This window comes from Aspergillus alliaceus, assembly GCF_009176365.1.
Source record: "Aspergillus alliaceus strain CBS 536.65 unplaced genomic scaffold BDW43scaffold_8, whole genome shotgun sequence".
Taxonomy (NCBI): domain Eukaryota; kingdom Fungi; phylum Ascomycota; class Eurotiomycetes; order Eurotiales; family Aspergillaceae; genus Aspergillus; species Aspergillus alliaceus.
Window position 1 is genome coordinate 513529 of NW_022474691.1, and position 21973 is coordinate 535501.

At 49.7% G+C, this 21973-nt stretch overlaps 8 protein-coding genes across 8 annotated transcripts; 6 read left to right on the top strand and 2 right to left on the bottom strand.

Moving 5' to 3' along the window:
- Window positions 1–1136: 1136 nt before the first annotated feature.
- Window positions 1137–2295, bottom strand: BDW43DRAFT_308254 (UDP-4-keto-6-deoxy-glucose-3,5-epimerase/ UDP-4-keto-rhamnose-4-keto-reductase; the record flags this gene model as incomplete). The annotated part of the gene is made up of 5 exons (XM_032046453.1): window positions 1137–1382; window positions 1461–1538; window positions 1601–2018; window positions 2093–2195; window positions 2253–2295. The coding sequence occupies 5 exons, from the start codon at window positions 2293–2295 to the stop codon at window positions 1137–1139; spliced, it is 888 nt and encodes a 295-aa protein (XP_031903416.1).
- A 783-nt stretch (window positions 2296–3078) lies between these two features.
- Window positions 3079–4456, top strand: BDW43DRAFT_323675 (dTDP-glucose 4,6-dehydratase; the record flags this gene model as incomplete). Its single annotated transcript, XM_032049801.1, has 3 exons — window positions 3079–3269; window positions 3327–3859; window positions 3915–4456. The coding sequence occupies 3 exons, from the start codon at window positions 3079–3081 to the stop codon at window positions 4454–4456; spliced, it is 1266 nt and encodes a 421-aa protein (XP_031903417.1).
- A 163-nt stretch (window positions 4457–4619) lies between these two features.
- Window positions 4620–5083, bottom strand: BDW43DRAFT_267228 (uncharacterized protein). The gene has a single exon (XM_032040974.1). The coding sequence runs from the start codon at window positions 4993–4995 to the stop codon at window positions 4819–4821; it is 177 nt and encodes a 58-aa protein (XP_031903418.1). The 5' UTR covers window positions 4996–5083; the 3' UTR covers window positions 4620–4818.
- Window positions 5084–5771: 688 nt separating this feature from the next.
- On the top strand, window positions 5772–8309 carry BDW43DRAFT_267230 (major facilitator superfamily domain-containing protein). Its single transcript, XM_032040975.1, has 2 exons — window positions 5772–7458; window positions 7515–8309. Exons 1-2 carry the CDS (start codon window positions 6145–6147, stop codon window positions 7839–7841), a joined length of 1641 nt encoding a protein of 546 aa, XP_031903419.1. The 5' UTR covers window positions 5772–6144; the 3' UTR covers window positions 7842–8309.
- A 474-nt stretch (window positions 8310–8783) lies between these two features.
- On the top strand, window positions 8784–10535 carry BDW43DRAFT_323676 (uncharacterized protein; the record flags this gene model as incomplete). The annotated part of the gene is made up of 1 exon (XM_032049802.1): window positions 8784–10535. Exon 1 carries the CDS (start codon window positions 8985–8987, stop codon window positions 10533–10535), a length of 1551 nt encoding a protein of 516 aa, XP_031903420.1. The 5' UTR covers window positions 8784–8984.
- Window positions 10536–13390: 2855 nt separating this feature from the next.
- On the top strand, window positions 13391–14650 carry BDW43DRAFT_308258 (glycoside hydrolase 5 family protein; the record flags this gene model as incomplete). The annotated part of the gene is made up of 3 exons (XM_032046454.1): window positions 13391–14120; window positions 14173–14301; window positions 14352–14650. The coding sequence occupies 3 exons, from the start codon at window positions 13391–13393 to the stop codon at window positions 14648–14650; spliced, it is 1158 nt and encodes a 385-aa protein (XP_031903421.1).
- Window positions 14651–16590: 1940 nt separating this feature from the next.
- BDW43DRAFT_240763 (uncharacterized protein) lies at window positions 16591–18742 on the top strand. The gene is made up of 2 exons (XM_032039670.1): window positions 16591–17485; window positions 17541–18742. Exons 1-2 carry the CDS (start codon window positions 16842–16844, stop codon window positions 18061–18063), a joined length of 1167 nt encoding a protein of 388 aa, XP_031903422.1. The 5' UTR covers window positions 16591–16841; the 3' UTR covers window positions 18064–18742.
- Window positions 18743–19106: 364 nt separating this feature from the next.
- On the top strand, window positions 19107–21661 carry BDW43DRAFT_267235 (proline permease PrnB). Its single transcript, XM_032040976.1, has one exon. The coding sequence runs from the start codon at window positions 19421–19423 to the stop codon at window positions 21077–21079; it is 1659 nt and encodes a 552-aa protein (XP_031903423.1). The 5' UTR covers window positions 19107–19420; the 3' UTR covers window positions 21080–21661.
- Window positions 21662–21973: the final 312 nt, after the last annotated feature.

The following is a 21973-nucleotide window of genomic DNA, read 5'->3' on the forward strand; positions in this document are numbered from 1 at the left end:
ACCAATCTCTACCGAGTCACTGTCTATAAGAGATCGTAAATCCCCCCGTCGGGCCATCGTTCGGGCCGCACTGGCCATCCTGCATCCCGGTACCGAGTACCCTCGCGAACACTGCAATTGCTATCACATCACGGTACCTTTCGTTTCCCCTTCGCCTCTCCTTGGTTCTGGAAGATATGGTGTCCCAGCATCGTATTGTCTCTCGTAGAGGCGATTTCACTATCACTAGGAAAATTAGTTTACCTTATGAATAATTGGATAATGTGTTAGAACAGCTTATTGGCTAAGGACCCTTGAGTAGTTGAATTTGCATCAATTGTACTGTAAAACAGATTTCAAAAATGGTAATAATATACTCTGTCCCATATACGAACTTTAAGTATGTTTAGATACCTATCTTGATCTTTGGCGTTGTAGGTTTTAAGATGTAGAAAATATCAAATTGAAAATCGAACCTCACGATCAAAAACGATCAAATTCATGATAACTAGAGCTACCAAGATGGTCCTGTCTACAAGGGACTTATAGCCCATGAACCCTTTAAAGGAACTCAACGCTCTGCTCGATTCAACAAAGCATCTATCCGCTAGGCATAAACCATATCGCCTACAATATTAGGTAATTTGCATGGTCATAATCAATGTAAGATTATATATAGTTGATAGTAGTGGATGCGTTGGCAGTATACTGAGAGAAGATATATATTTGAACCCGAAGATGGGAATTGACCGATTATTTAAAATACTAGACTTTATGAACCTCTATCAATTGTTTTCCCATGTTTTATTAACACAGTAATAAATGATATTTACAGGCAATAATAAATAGAACTATGCTGGAAAACATCGAAGTCTAAAGGCCCCAATATCATCCAGGAAAACCCTCCTACAATATCCATGGCGGCCGAAAACTAACCCATGTCCGAGTGGAATTAGCCCGCATGTACAAAACACACGTTCTATGAAAATATCGAATAGAAACCAGCTGCAAAATAAATAAATAGACGCTGGGATTCAAATATATAACTCTAATCTACTCTAGAAAGTTCAAGAAGTAAAGAAATTAAGAGAAAAGAATAGGAAAAGGGGGAAGGGAACGAAAAAGTCATCTACGCATGTGCATCGGTCTAGACCCCTCTATAGACCCTTCTTGACCATGACCTGGAAGAGTTCCTCCAGAGCCTCCCGACGCTCCTTCACCTCGTACCCGTATTCCTGCAGCTTGTTCTTGAACTTGCTGGCGTCCAAGATGCAGTTAGCGCGCGGGGCCTTAAGGATCTTGGCCATGTCGTCGAGTCCGAATGTTTGCCAGGTGAGGTCGGGCCTGATGTATTTCTTGGCCAATTCCATTATCTCAACGTTGCTGATCTCACCAGGGGTTACCTGTTTTAGTTCATTAGTTTCTGGCTCGTGCAGTGGAACCTGTCAATAGGAAAATCAGAGTGGTAGTGGGGAACTGACAAAGTTGTAGACGCCGGTCTCGGCATTGTCGGATAGAATGACAGCGCCAGGGAGGAGGTTGAGCAGAATCGAGCCAGACTAGATTCTGTTAGTCATAGTGGAGACAATACGAGAGGAACTAATTTGTACGGGGCACTCACTCCAGTCCAGTCAACGATCTTCTCACACTTCAGCAACCGTCCGATGTGGCTGTTCTTATGCAGATCGGCAGCAATAGGCAGGCGGATACGCAGGAGCAGCAGGTTAGGGTAGTGGCGAATGGTCAGCTCGCTGAGTAGACGGCTGCGGGAGTACCAGGAGCCCTGGTAGAAGGGCTCGTCCTCCTCCGTGAAGGGGGGGAGGGTCTTGATCTCTTCCTGTGACCGAGTGTAGATACAGGCGGATCCGATGTGCGTAACGTGGATGCCAAGTTCGTAGGCAACATCTACCACGTTGAGGGCTCCAAGAACATTGGACCGGACAGTCTCGACCTTGTGGTCTTCGCACCAGTCGGCGTTGGGAGTACCACGGGTACCAGCGCAGTTGAACACCCGAGTGACTTTGTGCTCGACAAGATCACTAGATGGGACGTCAGGAAGATATTCAAGAGATAGATTGGTTAAAAATTATTGTAGTAAAGAAGATCGGCATACCTTAAGACCTGCTCACGGCTCTCGGTCCTGGCCTTGGACATAACGACCGTTTTGCCCTGCTCCTGAAGGACATCCTTGATCTGGTTGGCAATCATGCCATTTCCTGAATGATAGCGTCAGTCCAGCTAGTATGTTTCAGGATGTTGGTAGGCCAACCTACCAAAGATCATGAAGACCTGGGCGGGGGTTTCAATTGATCCCATTCTGTCGGTCTAAACTCGGTAAGCTTTGGATGTAGCTGAAGGACGCTGTCAAACAGGGATGTTACTGGCTTGGCAGTTATGTTTTGCAGGAACGGCCTGAAATCTTAGTTTACCAAAGTTGCAGATTATCCCAGTATTATTATATAGAGCCAAAGAATGAGCCCGGAGTATTACAGCTATGTAGATCTTACCCGGGTCCGCATGGGAGGCGCTTATTAACGCCGGGTAGAGATAAGCACGATCAGCTCATTCTTCAATCAGGCCTGCTTTGTAGCAGGGATCGATTCCTTCAGACCCTCTTCTACTCAGGATAATCCTTGTTTTAGCCAATGTACGGGCGTAGTTCAAACTAGATCTTCGGTATCGCTTACGGAGTTATCCGGAGTCAACTGAAAATACGGCCTTTCAGTTGAGGAGATTGTGCAAACCAGTAGAGTCATCATGATAGCGAGCGTGCTGGAGAGCGTTTCAGGCCAGTTAGGCGAATGCATCAAAGTTGCGTGATGATTTGATTTGATGCGCGATAATCAGAGGCTGTACTCAAGTGTCAAAAACCTCCTCGACATGAAGATATAAGAAGGGCAGGAAAGGTGCCGATAGAATCTCAGAACAAGCCTCTCAATCACTCAAGCAAGCAACAAAGCGAGCGACAGAGCGACAGAGCAACCAAGCAATCAAGCAAGCAAAAAAACAGCCAGCCCAGCAATCTAGAGAGCAAACAATCCTTCGGTCGATATACCAAACAACCGGAACCCAATCAACATTCGACTATCTCCAGCTACAATGGCCCCTGCTATGCTTGATGGACCTGAGTTCCTTCCCATGAAGGCTCGCACTGTGCAGCAGAGCAGCCATCGTGAGGTTGTCGTTGAACACCCCAATGACCTTGAGGACCAGCGTCTCATTGGTAGCACTCGCTTCGAGCCCCGGACCGACATCAAGAACATCTTGATCACCGGAGGAGCTGGCTTCATGTAAGTTTATCCGTATCCCTAGATCTTGAACCCTGGCTAACCTTGTCTCCTTCACAGCGGTGGCTGGGTTACCCGGCATCTTGCTGTTCAGTACCCTGAATACAACATCATCTGCTTCGACAAGCTGGATGTCGTGGCTTCCCTTTACAACGTCCGCTGCCTGAAGTCTCGCCCCAACTTCCGCTTCGTCCATGGCGATCTGACCGACGAAGCTGCTGTGTCGCAGGTCATGGAGGACTACGACATTGACTGTGTCATGCACTTCGCCGCCTACTCCCACGTTCAGAACTCATTCTCAGACCCATCCGGCTTCACCCTCAACAACGTGATTGCCACTCAGCGACTTCTCGATGCCGTCCGTGCCCGTCAGGGACGCGTACGCCGCTTTATCCACGTCAGCACTGACGAGGTATACGGCGATGCGAATGAGGAGTTCTTCGACGAAAACCAGCAGCTGAAGCCCACGAACCCTTACTCGGCTTCTAAGGCTGCCGCTGAGATGTACGTCTGGGCTTACTCCCAGTCATTCAACATCCCGTCCGTGGTGGTGCGCAGCAACAATGTATACGGGCCTTGCCAGTATCCCGAGAGTGAGCATACCATGTATCCGATCCCAAAAGAGACCCTGGCTAACCATACTTGCAGAGATTATCCCCCGCTTCTGCATCCTCTTGGATAACCAGCAGCCTCTTACGATCCAGGGTTCCGGCCTTAACGTCCGCCGCTATCTCTATGGAGGAGATGCCGCCGATGCCTTCGACACGCTGCTACACAAGGGCGTCATCGGTGAGGCCTACAACGTCCAGTCGGACTTCCCCGTCACAAACCTCGAGGTTGCCGTCCGCACTCTGGAGCTCTTCGGCTACAGCCCGAAGCGCGACTTCGGACGCTGCCTCTCCTGGATTGCCGACCGTCCCTTCAACGACACCGACTACCGGGTCGACGGCTCCAAGCTTTTGAACCTTGGATGGCGCCAGCGCGTCTCCTTCCCCGAGGGTTTGACTGCCACGGTTAACTGGTACCGCAAGAACATGCACGCTTGGTGGCCACAGATTAACAAGACGGTCAACCTGGCCTCCCAGGAGATGGCCAAAGGCCGCCTCGGCAACGGAATCAATGATGATGCCCAGGAGGACTCGGATATTCAGATCTCCGGTGCTAGCACTCCCGTTGTGATCGACTGCTAGATGCTTCAATCCCTTTACTTTCCCCTTGGGGTATAATTTTGTTTCATTTCTTTTCCCCTCTTTTTCTTATCTTTTCTTTTCCTTTTTATCCTTTTTATCCTTTTTCTTTTCTTCGACATGCCGTCGACAGATGCAATCTGCCCCCATTAATTCCTTTGCTTTTTGATAGGCGATTGCCTTGCCTTCTTGCCGATATCCTGCCTCTTGCCCCTTTGTTTTCCTGCGGCAATAGAGCCCCCTAGAATGACCTGTTATTAGACTGTTTCTCACGAAATACTTCCCACTTAGTTTTGAAGTTAGCCAATCAATCATATCTTGATTTCTTTTGAACTCCTTCTCCCTTGGCTCCATTAGATCAACAGTTAGACAGATATGGTAAGAGTAAAGATATATAATATGTAGAAGATATGGTATGGAAGAAGAGTGCTCTTATGCCTGCAATTATTAGGAACTGTTAAAAAAAAACGAGATAGAAAAAGGGAGGGGGAGAGAGAAAAAAAGCAGAAAGAATCAAGATACCAATCCCAAGGTGCAGACATCTAATATAACCTTGACATTTCCTAAACCTACATGTTCGGTTCTATCGGCAGCGTCAGGGTCAGGGAATCAGTTTCCTCTAGAATGGGAGATTTGTAGATCCGTTTTCCTTAATAGTTCGTATAGCTATACGTTTAAGGATTCATCAAATTAATTCTATGAACCAAATATATACACTGGTTATGCTTTATATCATTACTCATCAAATCACTAATAGGGTTACATATAGAGGCAATGTGTAAGGTTTCTAATAAGTGATATAGTAATGAAGCTCTATCTTTAATTTCCGATGTTCTTCAGGGGAGATAATGATCTAAATTAAATGTTAAAAATTTCTAAGCAATTTTATTTCTCCATAATGGACCTCGAATTAGTCTCCAGCCTATCATATGCCGAAATAGTAAGTAAAGGATTTGGTAGAATGACGGGAGCTTTTTTAGGCGCATGATCTTTCTAAGCAGTAGAATCCCACCTTGGCATGATCAGTCATCAGGATAGAACTACCTATCAGAGTAGAAATTACGAGATGGTGCCCAGTATGGCGAACTCATGACTCAATGGTGTGATGGCTCACAAGAAACTGGTGACGTCGAGGCCGGAGGACTTTGGACATTGGCAGTGACATGGCATGTGTAGTCGGAGATATTGCGTTTTTCAGCTCGTTAGGCCTTCCCAGTCACTTGTTAGGTAACCGAGTGAGGTGAGTTGGCTGACGGAGACATAATTGAGCCGATTAAGGTGAAGAGTTCTTCCGTTTCGCAGACAAAAGACGATCGTCGCCAAGGTTGCGTTAGGACCAACAGGATCCCATGCTTTGTCAAGCCCTAACGCGCATAACCCCTGGAATCGGCCTGCTGTTCATCCGTGCTTCGACCAAAACCCTCCGACCTGACCAAAGGGTCCGATTGGGCCGACCATTTCGTTGGCCAACTCGGTCTTCTTAGCGTCCTTATACTACTCTCCAGATCTATACATCGATATAAATATTTTTACCTTGGTCGATTTCTCTCCGATTCACCATGGTGAATACAAAGAGAGCACTGTTTCCGCTGATTCCGTGCGGATTTCTACCTCCCTTTCCTCACACCCCAATACCATAAGCCTTTTGTGCCATTAATTATTCCTAGTGGTGCTGAGTTACTATCACCATCATGCAGTCGTACCTTCAGTATCGCCGTATACGGCAAGAGGTGCAGGAAGACCTCATCCTTGCCCAGCAGCTCGCGAAGCGGCCGGTCGGTTCCACCACGAGCTCCTCCTCGCCCGAACCAGATAACTACAGCGACAAAGAGCGTGGAGTGACGGTCCCCGACGGGCCAGCTTCCTCCCTGGACGCGCACTTTGTGCCGGGTGTCACCATCAAACCCCCGGAAGACAACAATGGCAAGACGGTGTTCGTGGTCGGCTGGAAAGAGCATGACCCGACCAACCCCTACGAATGGTCCATGGCCCGGAAATGGTTGACCACGATGACATGTTGTATCATCGCCATTGCATTGACGATCCCCAGCTCGATTGACGGTGCTACGCAAGAGGCCTTCAACATCGATCATCGCATTAATGACATGGCGGGGTCCATGATCACAGGTATCTTCCTCATCGGTGTCGGTGTTGGCTCGTTATTTTCCGGTCCCTTCTCGGAAACGTTCGGTCGCAATATCATCTACTTCATCGCCATTACTCTGGTGATGCTGTTTATCATGGCCAAGGCCCTCGCGCCCAACTTCGGCGGGGCGCTGGCCTTCCGTTTCCTCTGCGCCCTGTTTGCAGCCACCCCAATGACGGTGGCCGGCGGCACCGTGGGCGACATCTGGACACCCATGCAGATCACCTTCGGTCTGCCCTTGATGACAATCTGCGCTTACGCGGGTCCCATTGTGGGCCCCGTGATCGGTGCCTACACGCCGCTCATCGGCTACGAGTGGGCCGACTGGATCTCCATGATCTTCACAGGCGCTACGCTCGTCGTTGTGATCCTTGGCCAGCCCGAGACCTACGGTCCCCTGCTGTTGGAATGGCGTGCCAAGCACATGCGGGACCTGACTGGCGATGACCGCTACCAGGCGGAGCACGCGTCGGCGAGTTCGCTTGGTAGCCGGTTGCTGGTCAATGTGTACCGTCCGTTCGTCATGATCTGGACCGAGCCAATCATCCTCGTCTTCAGCTTCTACCTCATCCTGCTCTACTTCATCCTGTTCACCTTCTTGAACGGCTACCCATACATCTTCGCTAAGGTATACGGCATCTCCGTCAGCATGACCTTCATCATCTTCGTTGCCATGCTTCCGGGTGTCTTCGTCGCCCTGGTCTTGGTGCCGTTCATGTATAGATTGACTAAGAAGGCCGCCGCCAAGGCTGCAGCAGAGGGCAAGGCCTTGCAGCCCGAGGTATCCCTGTACTGGGCCATGGCTGGTGCCTCCATCCTCATGCCCATCTCCCTCTTCTGGATGGCGTGGACCTGCTACGTAAGTGTTTCTCTGCTCCTCCATCTAATCTATTTCTCGCTAACCCTCCATTCTAGCCCTCTATCAGCATTTGGTCCCCCATCGTTGCTTCCGGAATCTTCGGCTACGCACTTGTCTGCATCTTCACCACCTCATACATGTACATCATCTTCGTATACCTCCAGTACGCGGCCTCGGCCCTAGGCTTCATGACCTTCTCGCGATACGTCGTCGCAGGTGCACTGAGCCCGGCCTCGGTCAAGATGTACGAGAACATCGGCCCACACTGGTCTCTGACTATCGTTGCCATTATTGCTACAATCATGGCACCCGTACCGTTCATGCTTTACAAGTACGGCCATAAGATCCGTGCCATGAGTAAGAATGCGGTCAACAAAGCCTAGGTTCGGTCTTGGTTTGAGAAGGGGGGGGCCGCACTTTGCTTTGTTTTGGGTGGGGTGAGATACCATCTTTACTGAGTGGTTACGTATAGATTCCCTGATTGTTAATATTTATTTGTGTTGAGGTAGGGAGTGGTTATGGATAGAACGCTTGGGGTCGCTTAATGTTTAGAGTCTACATTGACAAGTCTTTGCTCTTCTATGTTAGAATAGTTGCAATTGAGGTGGATACGCGTAATGATTATTATGATTATTAATGTTGGAATTTAGGATAGGATGGAAATTGTTGATGTGAACGTTAAGATACCTCTTTCTTCATGATCTCCACAAGTTTCTCTCGTGTCATCCACTGTGTCATGCACTCTGTATTTACTCTGCAAAGGAGAATATTGTACATCTAGGTCGACTTAGATGGAACAAGTACCATGGATTAGAGGGTATACACCCAAGAACAAGCTATAAAGTTTCAAATATTTTCGCATAGACCGTAAACTTGAGACTGACATCGTCCGCCCTGAGGCTCTGAAGAGCAGGCTACATCCGATCGACCGGTATTAAGATAGGTATAAGGAAGTGTCAACCAATGAATGACTGGTAGTTTCACATTCCTAACGAGAAATCTAACACACCTTACATAGCCAGAATAGTCCATGTTTGAAGAGGTACAGAGAGGCCCAGTGTGCCGGAACCGTCCGGCAAGAGGACTTGCAACGCAAGATAAGTTCGGAGATCTCCAGCAAGGCCTACCCTACCACCTTTCGTATTCTGCACTTTTGCCGGGATAACCGTGCGGCCTTGCATGCAATGCAACCCACTAAAGCAAAGCTACCGTATACTAAAAGGTTTTAGCCATGCTAGTTGCTTTCTTCAGGGTGGAGGGTCCGAACACTGAGTATTCCCTGCCAACTCGGACCCATAATCCGGAGTAAACAGACCGTTCTACCGCTTGCCTCCGCAGGTTGGTCCGAGCTGGGCATACTCCGGGCCAGGTATGATAATCCTGCGCACAAAGTGGGCTTCATCATGGGTAAGGTCTCACATAAGGCAGGGTACTCCGCCCAGTGGGCGTTCCATGTCTAGTACTGTTCATAATCCAGGTAGTTTCATACCGTCTTTCTGCCTTTTTTTGTTTTCCAAACCTTCACAATGTCTTCGGCAGATGAGGTTCGTGTCACAATCAGCCCTTTGGACTACATCCCCCCACGCAACTATGTCCGCCTTGTCCTTCCCATCCCGCTAAAGCCTGGTGTCGACGAAAAGCTTGTGTTTGATGAGCTTCATGAAGCCCTCCACAAGACCTTTGTACAGGAGCCCTGGGCTAGCGGCAAGGTGTACCGCCAATCCCCCGACACACCCGGCTGGCGCCCAGGCCAACTCGAGCTTCGCTACCGTGCCACACAGTCCCTGAGTGACCCGCGGCCACACCAGCTCCGGTACCACAAGCTAGACACAGACTGGACGTACGAGGAGCTGCGTGACAGCGGCTTCCCCAGTGATGCGTTCCCCGAAGAGGAACTCCTCCTCGATGCGCCCTTCCTGGGTGATGCAGATGGGCCCGGCGCTGATATCATGCTAACCCAGGCCAGTTTCCTCCCCGGCGGTCTGCTGCTGGCCCTCACTGCCTCTCACTCAGCCACAGATGCCTCCGGCATGATGGCCCTCTTCAACATGTGGGCAGAGAACTTCCGGGAGCTGCACGGCCGAGATGCCGGAGGACGCGTAGCCCCCTCAATCTTCACCGATGAAGACCGCGACCGAAGCGTCCCCGACCGCATCTTGGAGAAGGAAGCCAGCCCGGGTGGCCCAAAGAACAGCTTCGATGACCCATGGCTGCGCGGCCTCGTCTGCCTGGACCGGGGCTATCCCCGTGAAGCATCAGGGGCTGCCGTACCACCCAGCATCAAGTCAACAAACGGACACACGAATGGGCACACAAACGGATCAAGCACCAACAGTGAGGGCCGCACGATGCTCAACCGCGTCATGTTCCTCTCAGCCACGGACCTCATCACCCTGCAAAAAGATTGTGCCGCAGAACCTTCACTCGCCGGAACACCTCCCCTCTCTGTCGGCGATGTTATCACCGCCCTGATGTGGCGTATGTCCATGAAAGTCCGCTCCGCCGCAGCCATCGCCCGCGGCTCCCCCCTCAAGGACGAAATCTCCGTCTTCGAAGCCCCAGTCGACGTCCGGAACATCTTCTCCCAAAACTTCCCCCCGCACTGGTTCGGTAACTGCTGGCTTCTCAACACCGCGCGCATGCCCCTCGCCGAGCTCATCGATCCAGCTACCTCCATCGGTCGCGTCGCAGGGACCATCAGACAGGGTGCCGCCCGTCTCGATACACAGGCTGTTCACGACGCCTATACCCTGCTGAGGTCGACGGATGACCTCTCCCAGATCGTCGGCCGTTTCGTCGAGCGCCCTGATTCTTCGGACTTCCTGGTCTCCAACATCATGCTCTTCCCCCTTGGCGATATTAGTCTGGGCGACCGGTATTTCGAGAACGGTGGCACGCCCCAGGCGCTCCGTGTGCTGCACGGACAGTACGCCCCCAATGTCCGGCTTGGACATATTCTGCCCCGGAGTACGACCCACGGTGGTGTGGAGCTGAGTGTGAACTTGTTTGATGATGAGATGGCTCTTCTCGAGGAGGATGAAGACTTCAACCGCTATTTAGTGCCTATTCAGGCATAGGTTGTTCGCTGGAGCTGTGCTTGGACTCCTCTGTTGGGATATGATTCTGCTCTGTACTGGCGCCTTGTTTATGCTGACTTTGGGGAACTGCGTTCTTCTAGACAATTTGTGTTTGTCTTGTTTTACAGCCGATATATTTGGTATTAATGAATTGAAATGAAATCAAATAAAGTATTACTTCCATCTGGCATGTAAGCTACGCTTTCTCGTGTGCGACAGCGTAACATGTGTAGTTTGCCAAATTAGTCCAGGCTGTTCGATTGCTGCTGATACACTTGGAATGCAGCACCCCGTTTACCCCGGTCAATACAGAGTTCTCTGCGGGATATGCTACTTCAACAGCACATATAGAATAATCGACTGGATTTAGACTCTGGCGGTTTTGAAGAGGACTAAGCGTGAGAAGAGGTGTACTCCAAGGAGGATCGCAACACTATGAGGAATGAGGATAGAGGTTCTTTGGACTTTCTCCATCCCTGCACGACCTCCTCCTCACTAAGAGACTCATATACTGAGCAGAAAAGGACTAAGATGCAAGTTTCAAGGACACTTGACATAGAGCTTAGATCGCCTCTCGCATTTAGAATGTGTCCCCGTTAGAACGGGTCGTCTACTGTCATCTAGTATCCTTCATCTTTTCCAACAAAAGCCTTGATACGAGAAGAAGTATAATATCCTGACTGCCTTTAACTCATTTTGCGCAAGTACTAATGATTTTTGTAAACGTCCTTCCATTCTTAAGACTACTACGTAGTAGAAAGTCTCAGAGGCCCTATTGTTCAAGCCCCGAGAACGCATTCGTGGCGCTACCCAATTGGATGATACACGAATAAGAGAGTAGCGAGAGACCGTGTGGTACCACCTACTTCTCAAGATAGATTCATACTCCGGTCTGTTGTGGTTGCTCATGCAATGCACCGTTGTGCAGTGTGCTACTTACCATCAGCTCCAAGGTCCGTCAGTGGCCCTTCCCCACATGATCGTACGACCTACCCCATAAACAGCGTACAGCATCCAAAATGCAAGGGCTATACGACCCCGAAGCGGGCCGTGAAAGTGTCTTCGCCTCCCCAGCCTTCCACCCACTGGCAATCGGGAACCCCAGCGATGTGCAACAGACTCCGGAGGTTTCCGTTGTGGTCTTCATCCTCCTAGATGCAGACATCTGCTGTTGTCTTGTGAAGTAATTCGCCCTAATGTACTACGGAGCAGGCCATGTCCCAACGTACGTACTCTCTACCCAAGGTCGAGAGTGCTCCGATCCTACCTAACATAGCGACTATCTTCAGGACGGAGTTCTGTGTATCCTAGACAAGGATCATCCACGCGCAGTAGAACTCTTCACATTTCGCAATGGTATACTAGAACCTTGTGGCCCAGCCCCTGGCCCCCTTAATCACAAGTACCCACGTTTCAATGCCATCGGAGAAAAACGTTTTTTTGGCTTCTAGTCCCAGAAGGCTATTTCCATCTCGTTTACCAACCGGATACGATAGAATGGATTCTAGGTTCGTTACCCACTTCTCTCTTTATTCAGATGAGCTGTCAGATATAGGAGGCCTGCGGTGTTCCAAGCTGTCCGTTTATGTGTAGAGTGCGATTGAAACGAAAAATGGTCCGACCTTGGAAGATCTTGTTGATGGAATGGATCTTTCGGATGAATAAGGTGAAGGGTGTCTTGACCTGGAAGGATATACTGATACTAAATGGCTTGAGGATCGCTTTCAGGCGCGTCGGGATAATGGAGAGGAGGTGTTCATTTTCGTAGATACTACTCCCGTTCTCCAGTAAGAGGTATGGGAGAAGAGTGCCTGGAAGAAGCAGAGGCGTCTGGGGTGGAAGTATCCGCCGGAGATATATGCATCTAGGCATCGGCGGCATGGATGTAGGGACCCGCGGCTGGCTAGGCGGCCAGGGATATAGCTCTCTCTTGATCTTGGCCTTGTGTGTAGGATGTGCGTTGTGGGTTTATTTTCTTTCTTATATGTCGGTTCATATTAACTCAATAGGTAGGGCAATCCTTGGACTGGGAGGATGGTGTATGTCGCGGGTTGTCTAGAGCACTTGAAAGACAGTGCTAGGGTGGTCATGTTGCTCAGAGTGATGAGGTATATGAAGACGGAAAGCATATCTAGCCAGTCCCAGTACATTCACCGACTATAGAGCTCTTCAACTCTAGTCAAGTTGTCCCAGTCAGCCAGAAAGACATACAGGTCTATGAGTACCTCCTGATGCACTGTTCGGAACTGTTCCTAGACAGAATCACCTCGTTCGCCTACCCTGGCGCATAAAACTAGGTGCTAATTGCTTCTGTCACTACCATCACCTGCATACTGTACAGCCCACTGGTCATACAATCCCGGAGATAGAGTTCACAGTGAATTCGCTTACTTTAAACACTGAGAATAATAGAGATCGTCAAGACCAAAGTATACTGCAACGGCTATTGGCGGATTCAACGTTCAACTACCGACTCCGCAATCTCCACTATTCCCCATTTCCCACGGACTGAAACATCTGCAGTGCCGTGTCGATTAATTAATCTCTCCACATCTCGGAACAAGGTCCAGTCGGAAAAATGGCACTACAGCTCTTTCAACCGTTGCTGCCATCCTACTCGACCGGACTGATCGCAGGTGGTTAAACATGGTCCGTTTCAAAAAGAGACATAGAAACTATCTACTAGAAATAAAGCGGAGCTCCTTCCGAGCCATATATGTGGGATCGGGATGTCGATCGAATGCGCATTTCGCTTGTTTATAAGGATAGCTAGAACCCGAGGGATCCGCTATTCTTCAAGCTCAGACAGAAAAGAAGTACCAAACAGCAAAGAACAACATCTTAGAGCAAGCACCATGAAGCTCAGCCTTTCACTCCTTACTATCGCCGGCCTGGCGTCGGCCCAATTGGCCGCTGCTCTTCCTCAAGCATCTTCTTCAAGCGCCACACCCAGTCCGACTTCATCCGCTGCACCTGGTTCCTTCGTCAGCACCTCCGGTGTGAATTTCGTGATTGACGGTAAGACGGGATACTTTGCCGGTTCCAACTCATACTGGATCGGATTCCAGAAGAACAACGACGACGTGGACCTGGTGTTCAGTCATCTGCAGGAGTCCGGTCTCAAGATCCTCCGTGTCTGGGGATTCAACGATGTCAATCAGAAGCCCACCGATGGCTCCGTCTACTACCATCTGCTGGCGGACGGTAAGGCCACCATTAATGAGGGCGAAGATGGTCTCCAGCGATTGGACTATGTTGTCTCCTCAGCTGAGAAGCATGGCATCAAGCTGATCATCAACTTTGTCAACTTCTGGGATGACTACGGTGGTATGAATGCCTACGTCAAGGCTTTTGGTGGATCAAAAGCGGACTTCTATACGAACGACAAAATGCAGGAGGCCTATCGCGCATACGTCAAAGCTGTTGTTTCGCGGTACAGCAAATCTGACGCTATCTTTGCCTGGGAACTGGCCAATGAGCCTCGCTGCCAAGGTTGTGAAACATCTGTGCTTTATAACTGGATCGAGAGTACAAGCAAGTACATCAAATCGTTGGACTCGGGGCATCTGGTTTGCATTGGTGACGGTAAGTGTTCTTGGCCGCTACCTGGAGCATGAGCAAGTACTAAACAAACCAGAGGGGTTTGGTCTCGAAACCGGCTCGGACGGCAGCTACCCATACCAATACTCTGAGGGTAGTGACTTCGCCAAGAACCTGGCGATTCCCACGGTAGACTTCGGAACTTTCCACCTCTATCCCAGCAGCTGTACGTTGGTCTTTTCCTGGACAGTAGACCATATAAGCTAATGAATCTAGGGGGCACAAACAATGCCTGGGGCAACGGTTGGGTCATCTCTCACGGTGCCGCTTGCAAGGCTGCTGGCAAGCCATGCCTGTTTGAGGAGTACGGAGTAACATCAGACCACTGCGCAGTTGAGAAGATCTGGCAGAACACCGCATTGAACGCCACTGGCCTGTCAGGAGATCTGTATTGGCAGTATGGCGATCAGCTCAGCACGGGACAGTCACCAAATGATGGCAACACCATCTACTATGGCACAGATGACTTCAAATGTCTTGTGACTGACCATGTTGCGGCTATTGGTAAGCGTTAAGTGATATTGAATGTAAATAGAAGCTTTGCCGGAAGCCTTGTCTGGGATATTGCATGTTTGTGCAATGGATCTATTGACTTGAATTAAAATCATCGCTATGTAGTACTACTCTCTGTGGTCCCATCTCAAACCCTCAAACATGGAATGTAGTCAACCACAGCGTCTGTGGCGCACCTTTTCCTTGAACAGGTGTGAGTGTCGTACGACTTCCCCCGGATTCTATTGCATCGAGTCCCAAATTAATAGCCAAGGCACTGTTGATTGAGAATAGTAGGTGTTATAGTCTCCATTCGCACTACTTGAGATAAGAGCCTGTTGGCCACCCTTGAAGCGTGTTGCCAGTCTTCTAGAAGGCCTTGTCGTGCTCCGTTTCTGGGAAGCGAAACAGACATAATGAATCCCGTTTCGCTATTGGTTTGCTGGTGAATTGGTCAAAAGAGGGCGATTTGCGACCTCAGACAAAATATGTAAGTGGTTGAGGAGAGTATAGCATTGAAGGAAATAACTAGATTCAGAGAGTGTAGATGTGAAGAGAGCTGGACAACTGTGAAGGCAAAGATAGAAACACCGGTACACCAATAACGAGTGTGGGAAGAGGTTCAAAAGGAAGATAACAAAAAGAAAGAAATAAAAAAAGCAAATAACAACAAAAGGAAGAGGAGTAAAAAGCAATAGGTGGGTGGGATAGTGGAGAAACATCGTAGGAACTGTTTTCATGGGATGGAGTAGGAGACAGTACTAAGCTACTTCTTCCCATTCTGTGCATCAATACTACCGGACAATACCATTAGTTGATCTATCGATACCCCAAGAAGAACTGGAAGGAGGAATAAGGACAAGATTTATTAAGCAGCTTCTTTCTCTCCATCATTCTTAAATTCTGGCACAACCTTTTTTAAATCATTGATTTACTCCTGTCCTTCCTCCTCATTGACCCCATTCCTCCCTTTGTTGAGTGAAGCTTTACAGCATCAGATACTTCAGTCCAGATACCAAACAATGGCATACAGAAGTTTCACCGACCCCCAACGATACAGACAGTCATCCGATCGAGACGGGGTGAATCCAGCAGAACTAAGGTCCACTCAACCCAGCAGAATTCCATCTCATCGACGAGCGAGGTTTACATCAAATCAAAGCCTCACCCAGTCAGATAGAAATTTCTCTGAACGGGATAGGAGCCTCCTAGATGAGAGATTTTCCCAGACTAGCAGACCTTTGTTCCAGCAACCTGCAGTGGATGCAACAGACCAACGGTTTGCACAGCCGGGCACACGCTTGTCCCACCGATACGCTAGGGGATCAGCAGTTCAAGAGCCTCCTTCTATATCTAGCAGACATTCATCTCATAATCCAACTGCAGGCTCAATTGATGAAAGATCCAGTTTGTCTAGCAGGCATTCGTCTTCCCGGCACACTGCAGGTTCTGTTGATAGCAGGCTCAGTCTCTCCAGTCGACATTCGTCCCGTCGAAGAACCGGCAGCTCAGGGGATGGAAGATCCACTCAGTCCAACAGACATCTATCTCGTCGCCCAGCTGAAAGGCCCGCAGATGAAGGATTCGATACATTGATCCTTTGCATAACTTTAAAAGCAAGGGACAATACCCGAAGAACGTAGGCGACGGCTACATATTCCCATACTGAGCAGTATCGATGCACTTGGTGATGCTACGATTCGAGTTGGGGATGGTATCGAGGCCTATCAGTAGCTTTCATTTCCTCAGCCTCAAATGCTATAACGATCTCTTCTATTTATTCTTCCGTGATATATCTATGCTGTAGCGCTGGTGATTGTTTTAGCCAGAAAAAGTAAAGAGACAAGAGAGAAAATAAACAATTTGATTACTTCGTCTGTCTGTACCAAAACCTGATTAGTATATTAGATTGATAGCAAACCATAGAATAGGAATACTATGGTACGAAGCAAAACATTAGTGTCCACCCTCTAGGGCTCTCCGTAGGGCTTTTTGTAGATTCTATTTTAAGGTCTTCTCTGTCCCACTAAGCCCTTCTAGACACGTAGGAGTCTGCCTTACGCCAAGATGAAGGCCGTCAGGCAGCAACACGATAACACATGACAGGTTGGAAGCCATTATCTCTAATCCACTCAACTCCACTCCGTTCACCTCAGCCTTTGGCACTCGAACTGAACCTATATTTAAACTCCATAGCAATACCCAAGTCTCACAATGGGGAAACCGTTACCAAGTTCCGATCCTGACGACCTCCCTCCTCCTTATGAACAAGTCATCTCAGGGCTACCTCCAGACAGCATTGATGACAACCCACTTCCTCTAGCTGGACCTTCCACATCATCTCCCATTACCAACGATCAAACGCAGGTCAGTATCGCATCCGAAACCGCAGAGCGACCGGCCATGACCCTATCGCCGTTCTTAAGCCGCGACCCCGCCGCTCTCCATAGCCTTATCAGCCATGAGGTCCGCATTCCTCCGCGACCGAGCCTGAGTGTCCGCGGTGCACACCAAGAGACCCGCCCCGACCGAAACGATCGCAAGGAGAATCGCACGGAGTCTGTGGTGGATTTTGACTTTCGGATCAATCTGTCCAACTACTTGGTTGGCGATGTAGACCGCGATCCAGCCTGGCATCAGTTGCGCGTGGCGCAGGACGGGGACGGACAGAAGCTCTACCGTGGCGGTCGATGTCGGTCGCGTGAGTGGAAGCGGCACGCAAGGACGCGGGCTGTCAGGCGGCCGAGCATCGAAGATGGTACGGATACCGAGAATGTTGGACTTGTCGAGGACGATGTAGGACCGGATCTCATGGGCTGGTGCGAGAGATTCTGCCAGGATCCTTCTCCAGTTAAATCGTATGTTTGCTGGTTCAAATTACTTGACGCACGAGATACTAATCTCATGGCGCAGTTTTACCTTCACCCGCCACATTGAAAACTTCAACTCGTCCATTATACAGTCCTCTTTGACATCCCATCTCCGCTCGCTCAATTACCAGGGCAATATCCAGATCTCCACATCTTTCTCAAACCAATCGTTTACGGTCTACTCTCCGCATTGGATCAACCGCGCCCGCAATAGCAATTTCATCTACTGGATCTGTCTTATCCTTCAACTGTGGCTGATCACTTGGCCGATCATCTGGTTCCTCGAACGTCGGTATGCTGTCGTTGGGTCCGTGTGGCTGTTTTCCCGGGAGGTCGGATCTCAGCGGGTCTACGCACGCGATCGAGACGAGGCAGATATCGCAGAGGATCTTGCCCCGGTGGTCACCCAGGCGGCATGGGAGCGACGATTAGATGGGAAATTCCTGACAGACCAGGACATGCGCCTTCTTCGACGGCTTGAGCGAGAGGGTCGAGATCGTGGCGGACGGGTCTTGGTAGTGAACTGGGATCGGATCAGTGGATGGGGGCGTGATGAGTATTCTTGAAGCGACCGTCTTCCTTGGCTTGGAGGATTATACGAACGAATGGTTTTCGATAAACATGGAATAGCCGCTGTAACCGGTTGAGCAAGCTCGCATAAACGTTCTTTCATCTGATAGCAATTATGAGCAATTCATGATCCAATATCAGTCTGGTCTATGCGACGTATGACTGGACGATAAGGAACCGCAGCCTATGAGGCCATGCATCGCATATACATGAATCTTGCACCTCTCATGGGTTAGAGATATCACCCTGGAGCAGTAACCGGCATCTCCTACACTACCGGGCCGCTATCACTGAACATCTGTGTTTTATCTCTCCTGGCAGTTGTCGGTGTGATCTCTACCATTGGTCCACAGGCGACAGGATTCCCGAAAACGGCAACTAATGCAGGTCTGAGCCTTAAGCGAGGGGTGTCCATGTGCAAGTGTCCGTTCCATGACGGTTCCTGATAACCATGCTTACAGTGTTCCGGACCGGTGTCCGGACCGGTGAATTAAGATTTTTAAACTAATCCGGGGCAATAGATTGTGGCGTTTCAATGAGGGATTATCATGCAGACGGTAGGGCTAGAGTAGTTAATATCGGTAGAGCTGTGGTTGCCCCCGGGGGTATGTTTCTTCATCTCTGGAATGGCAATCCACCTAGGGTGACCCATGAATGAAAACAAGAAACTGTCATTGAATTGACACTCAGCTATCTTGTTCCTTAGGGATATGTGCAAGGACACACAACCAGATTGGAAGAAAGGGAGTCTTACCAAGTCGAGACTACAGGACAGTAACCATGGGACAAGTCAGGTGAGGGAAAATAAGGAAGTAAGACCAGGTGATAAGCGCGAACCCTAAAACAGCCACTGGGTTGGGGATCCTCCAATCACTGCGCAACGAACACGACACCCTAAGAACTTCCCCGCATGGATTACTTCCTTATCAACACCGGAACCAACTTCACCTCCGCCCACTTGACACTAAAACCCTAGTAGGATGTAGGATTCTTGGCTCCATTCAACCAGTCAACGTTCGTCCCACTCCCCAAGATGAGGGTCTACATAGTAAACTGGAGGCTAACCCAATACCAATACGGTTGGAGGTTGTTGCCCCTGCCAAATCTGCATGTAACCGATAAGCCCATTCCAACTCAACTTGCACCCAAGACCAGTGGCTTTAATTTTCCCTTTTTTTTTCCCGTTTCCTTATTACTGTGCTTGGCTCACGGACTAGTTTGCTGCTTTAAAACCGAGGGTATCCCGCGGGTGGCCTCATCTCGTCCTGCAGTTTACTTTCTTTCTCTCACACCCCTCTCTCTGTGTGTCCCTCTTGAGAATTACTCTTTCGTATTGCTCTACCCAACGACAAGATGGGTTCCGATGAGAAACCCACCGTCGCCCCGCCGACAGCCTATGCCCATGATCCTGAACCGGGCGAGGTCAAGGTCGGCACAATGCAGGCTATGGTCGAGGCCGACCTGCTCGATGAGCGATACATGAACACCCAGCGCGGTCTGAAAAACCGACATGTACAACTGATGGCATTGGGAGGCACAATCGGTACCGGTCTTTTCGTGGGTTCCGGTCAAGCACTAGTGATTGGAGGTCCATTGTCACTCCTCTTGGGTTATACCTTTATCTCCGCCCTCATTTACGCCATTGTCACCGGAATCGCTGAGGTGGGTGCCTACATGCCCGTCCACGGTGGTACCATGAGCTACCACGGTTTCCGCTACGTCTCACGAAGCTTGGGCTTCGCCATGGGATACCTGTATTGGTACTCCTTGGCCATTCTCGCAGCTTATGAGATTGTCGCCGCATCCATGGTCATTGAGTACTGGCCTAACAGCGTTCACCTCGCCGTCTGGATTACCATCATGCTGGTCGTCATTGTGCTACTCAACTTTCTTCCGGTCAGCGCCTATGGCGAGAGCGAGTTCTGGTTTGCTAGCATTAAAATCATCACCCTAATCGGCCTGCTGATCCTCTCCTTCATTCTTTTCTGGGGCGGCGGTCCCAACCGTCAACGACTCGGCTTCCATTACTGGAAGGACCCGGGCGTAATGAACACATACTTGGTCTCTGGCGATCGCGGTCGCTTTGTGGGCTTCTTGCAGTGCATCGTCAAGAGCGCCATTGCCTTCCTCTTCGCTCCCGAGCTGGTGGTCATCAGTGGCGGCGAAATGGAATCCCCGCGCCGGAACATTCCCAAAGTGGCTCGTAGGTATATCTACCGACTGGTCATCTTTTACCTGCTGGGATCGCTCGCCATCGGGGTCATCTGCCCCTCCAACGCGAGCCAATTGGTGAACGGCAATGGTCAGGACGCCTCATCCTCTCCCTTCGTCGTCGCGATTTCCAACGCCGGCATTCCAGTCCTGGACCACATCGTCAATGCGGCCATTCTTACATCGGCCTGGTCAGCCGGGAACTCCTTCCTCTACATGTCCTCTCGCTCCCTCTACGGCCTCGCGGTCTCGGGCAATGCCCCCAGCATCTTCAAAGCCTGCAACCGCTGGGGAGTCCCGTATTACGCGGTCGGCGTCTCGTCGCTCTTCCTCTTTCTCGCCTATATGTCGGTGGGAAGTGGCAGTAACACCGTCTTCAACTGGCTGATCAACTTCACCAACACCTCCGGCTTCATCAGCTGGACCTGCTGCGGCATCATCTACATTCGGTTCAACAAGGCCACCCAAGTGCAAGGCATCGAAAAGCCGTACCGCTCCAAGATGCAGCCCTATGGTATGTATGTCGGCATGGCCGGGGCGATTTTCTTGACCCTGATCAACGGGTTCACCTCTTTCTTCCCGTCGGAATGGTCCGCGTCGACCTTCTTCACAGCCTACATTGGGATTCCCGCTTTCCTGGTCCTATACGCCGGTCACCGCATTGTTTTCTGGAATGACCCCTGGGCGTGGAAGCCCGAGGAGGTGGACTTGCAGACCGGATTGGAGGAAATTCTGGCGGCGGAGAAACCGCCGCGCCCGCGCGATACGTGGGGACGGAAGTTGATGGCGATTATCGAATGATCTTTCTCGATTGATTCCCCTCATCTCGGCGATCTGTGTTGGGATGTTATCGCAATGTATGAGAGTAGATATAATCATTTATCTGTTGCCTTTCCACTCCAAATGATACCACTTGCATGTTCGTCACCTACTCTCCATCGATGGTGTAGATAAGGCGTGTAGTATTACGTACGTGATATGATATGATATGCTTGACCCACCAGACCCATATCATCTTATCTGTTGTGATAAAGTTGTCTCTGCCGTTGGGGATCCACGTGGAGAGTCGAGACTCGGTTTTAACTCCGGGGCTGTTATTTTTCCGGGACTTGACACCTCAGGCACTAAGGTGGGGAAGTTTGGAGATAACTACTGGGAATTGTTAGGATCAGCTGATATTACAATTATCAACCTTTGGAGCATGATTCAGTAAAATCAACTACTAGTGATTTGATTCTTTTCCCCCCTTTTAACCCCCGCCTTTGCTGCAGAAAACTTGATTGGCAGCATGCCAACATGATTCATGTCCCAAGTGGAAATATATGTTTCACACCGAACGACTTTCCAGCTAGAAGAACCTCCCGTATCACTACTGAAAGCTCCAAAATGCTCTATCTTATTCATACCCTAAGGGCATCTTAGTAGTTACCTTTGGTTGTACTGTACATATGGAGTTAGCCACTGAGTATGTGTAAATGCAAACATGAATAAATAGTCGTGCCATGTGTCATGTGTCATGACGGCAAACAACACGAAGAGTGCAAATAGTGCAAACTATATGTAAGGTTAGCTTCCTAACGTAACCAACAGAACCACCAACATGGGTTCTTCAATAATATTGGATGATGTCCGTCGATCGTTGTCTACACATCCTGGCAATGAGAGGACCCAAACATAGCTCAGAGAAAGTGGATA

Coding starts and splice junctions, on each gene's coding strand:
- BDW43DRAFT_267228 (XM_032040974.1), bottom strand. CDS start 4,995: ATGTCTGCACCTTGGGATTGGTATCTTGATTCTTTCTGCTTTTTTTCT.
- BDW43DRAFT_267230 (XM_032040975.1), top strand. CDS start 6,145: ATGCAGTCGTACCTTCAGTATCGCCGTATACGGCAAGAGGTGCAGGAA. Junction 7,459..7,514: donor GGATGGCGTGGACCTGCTAC/GTAAGTGTTTCT, acceptor CCTCCATTCTAG/CCCTCTATCAGCATTTGGTC.
- BDW43DRAFT_240763 (XM_032039670.1), top strand. CDS start 16,842: ATGGGGAAACCGTTACCAAGTTCCGATCCTGACGACCTCCCTCCTCCT. Junction 17,486..17,540: donor GATCCTTCTCCAGTTAAATC/GTATGTTTGCTG, acceptor CTCATGGCGCAG/TTTTACCTTCACCCGCCACA.
- BDW43DRAFT_267235 (XM_032040976.1), top strand. CDS start 19,421: ATGGGTTCCGATGAGAAACCCACCGTCGCCCCGCCGACAGCCTATGCC.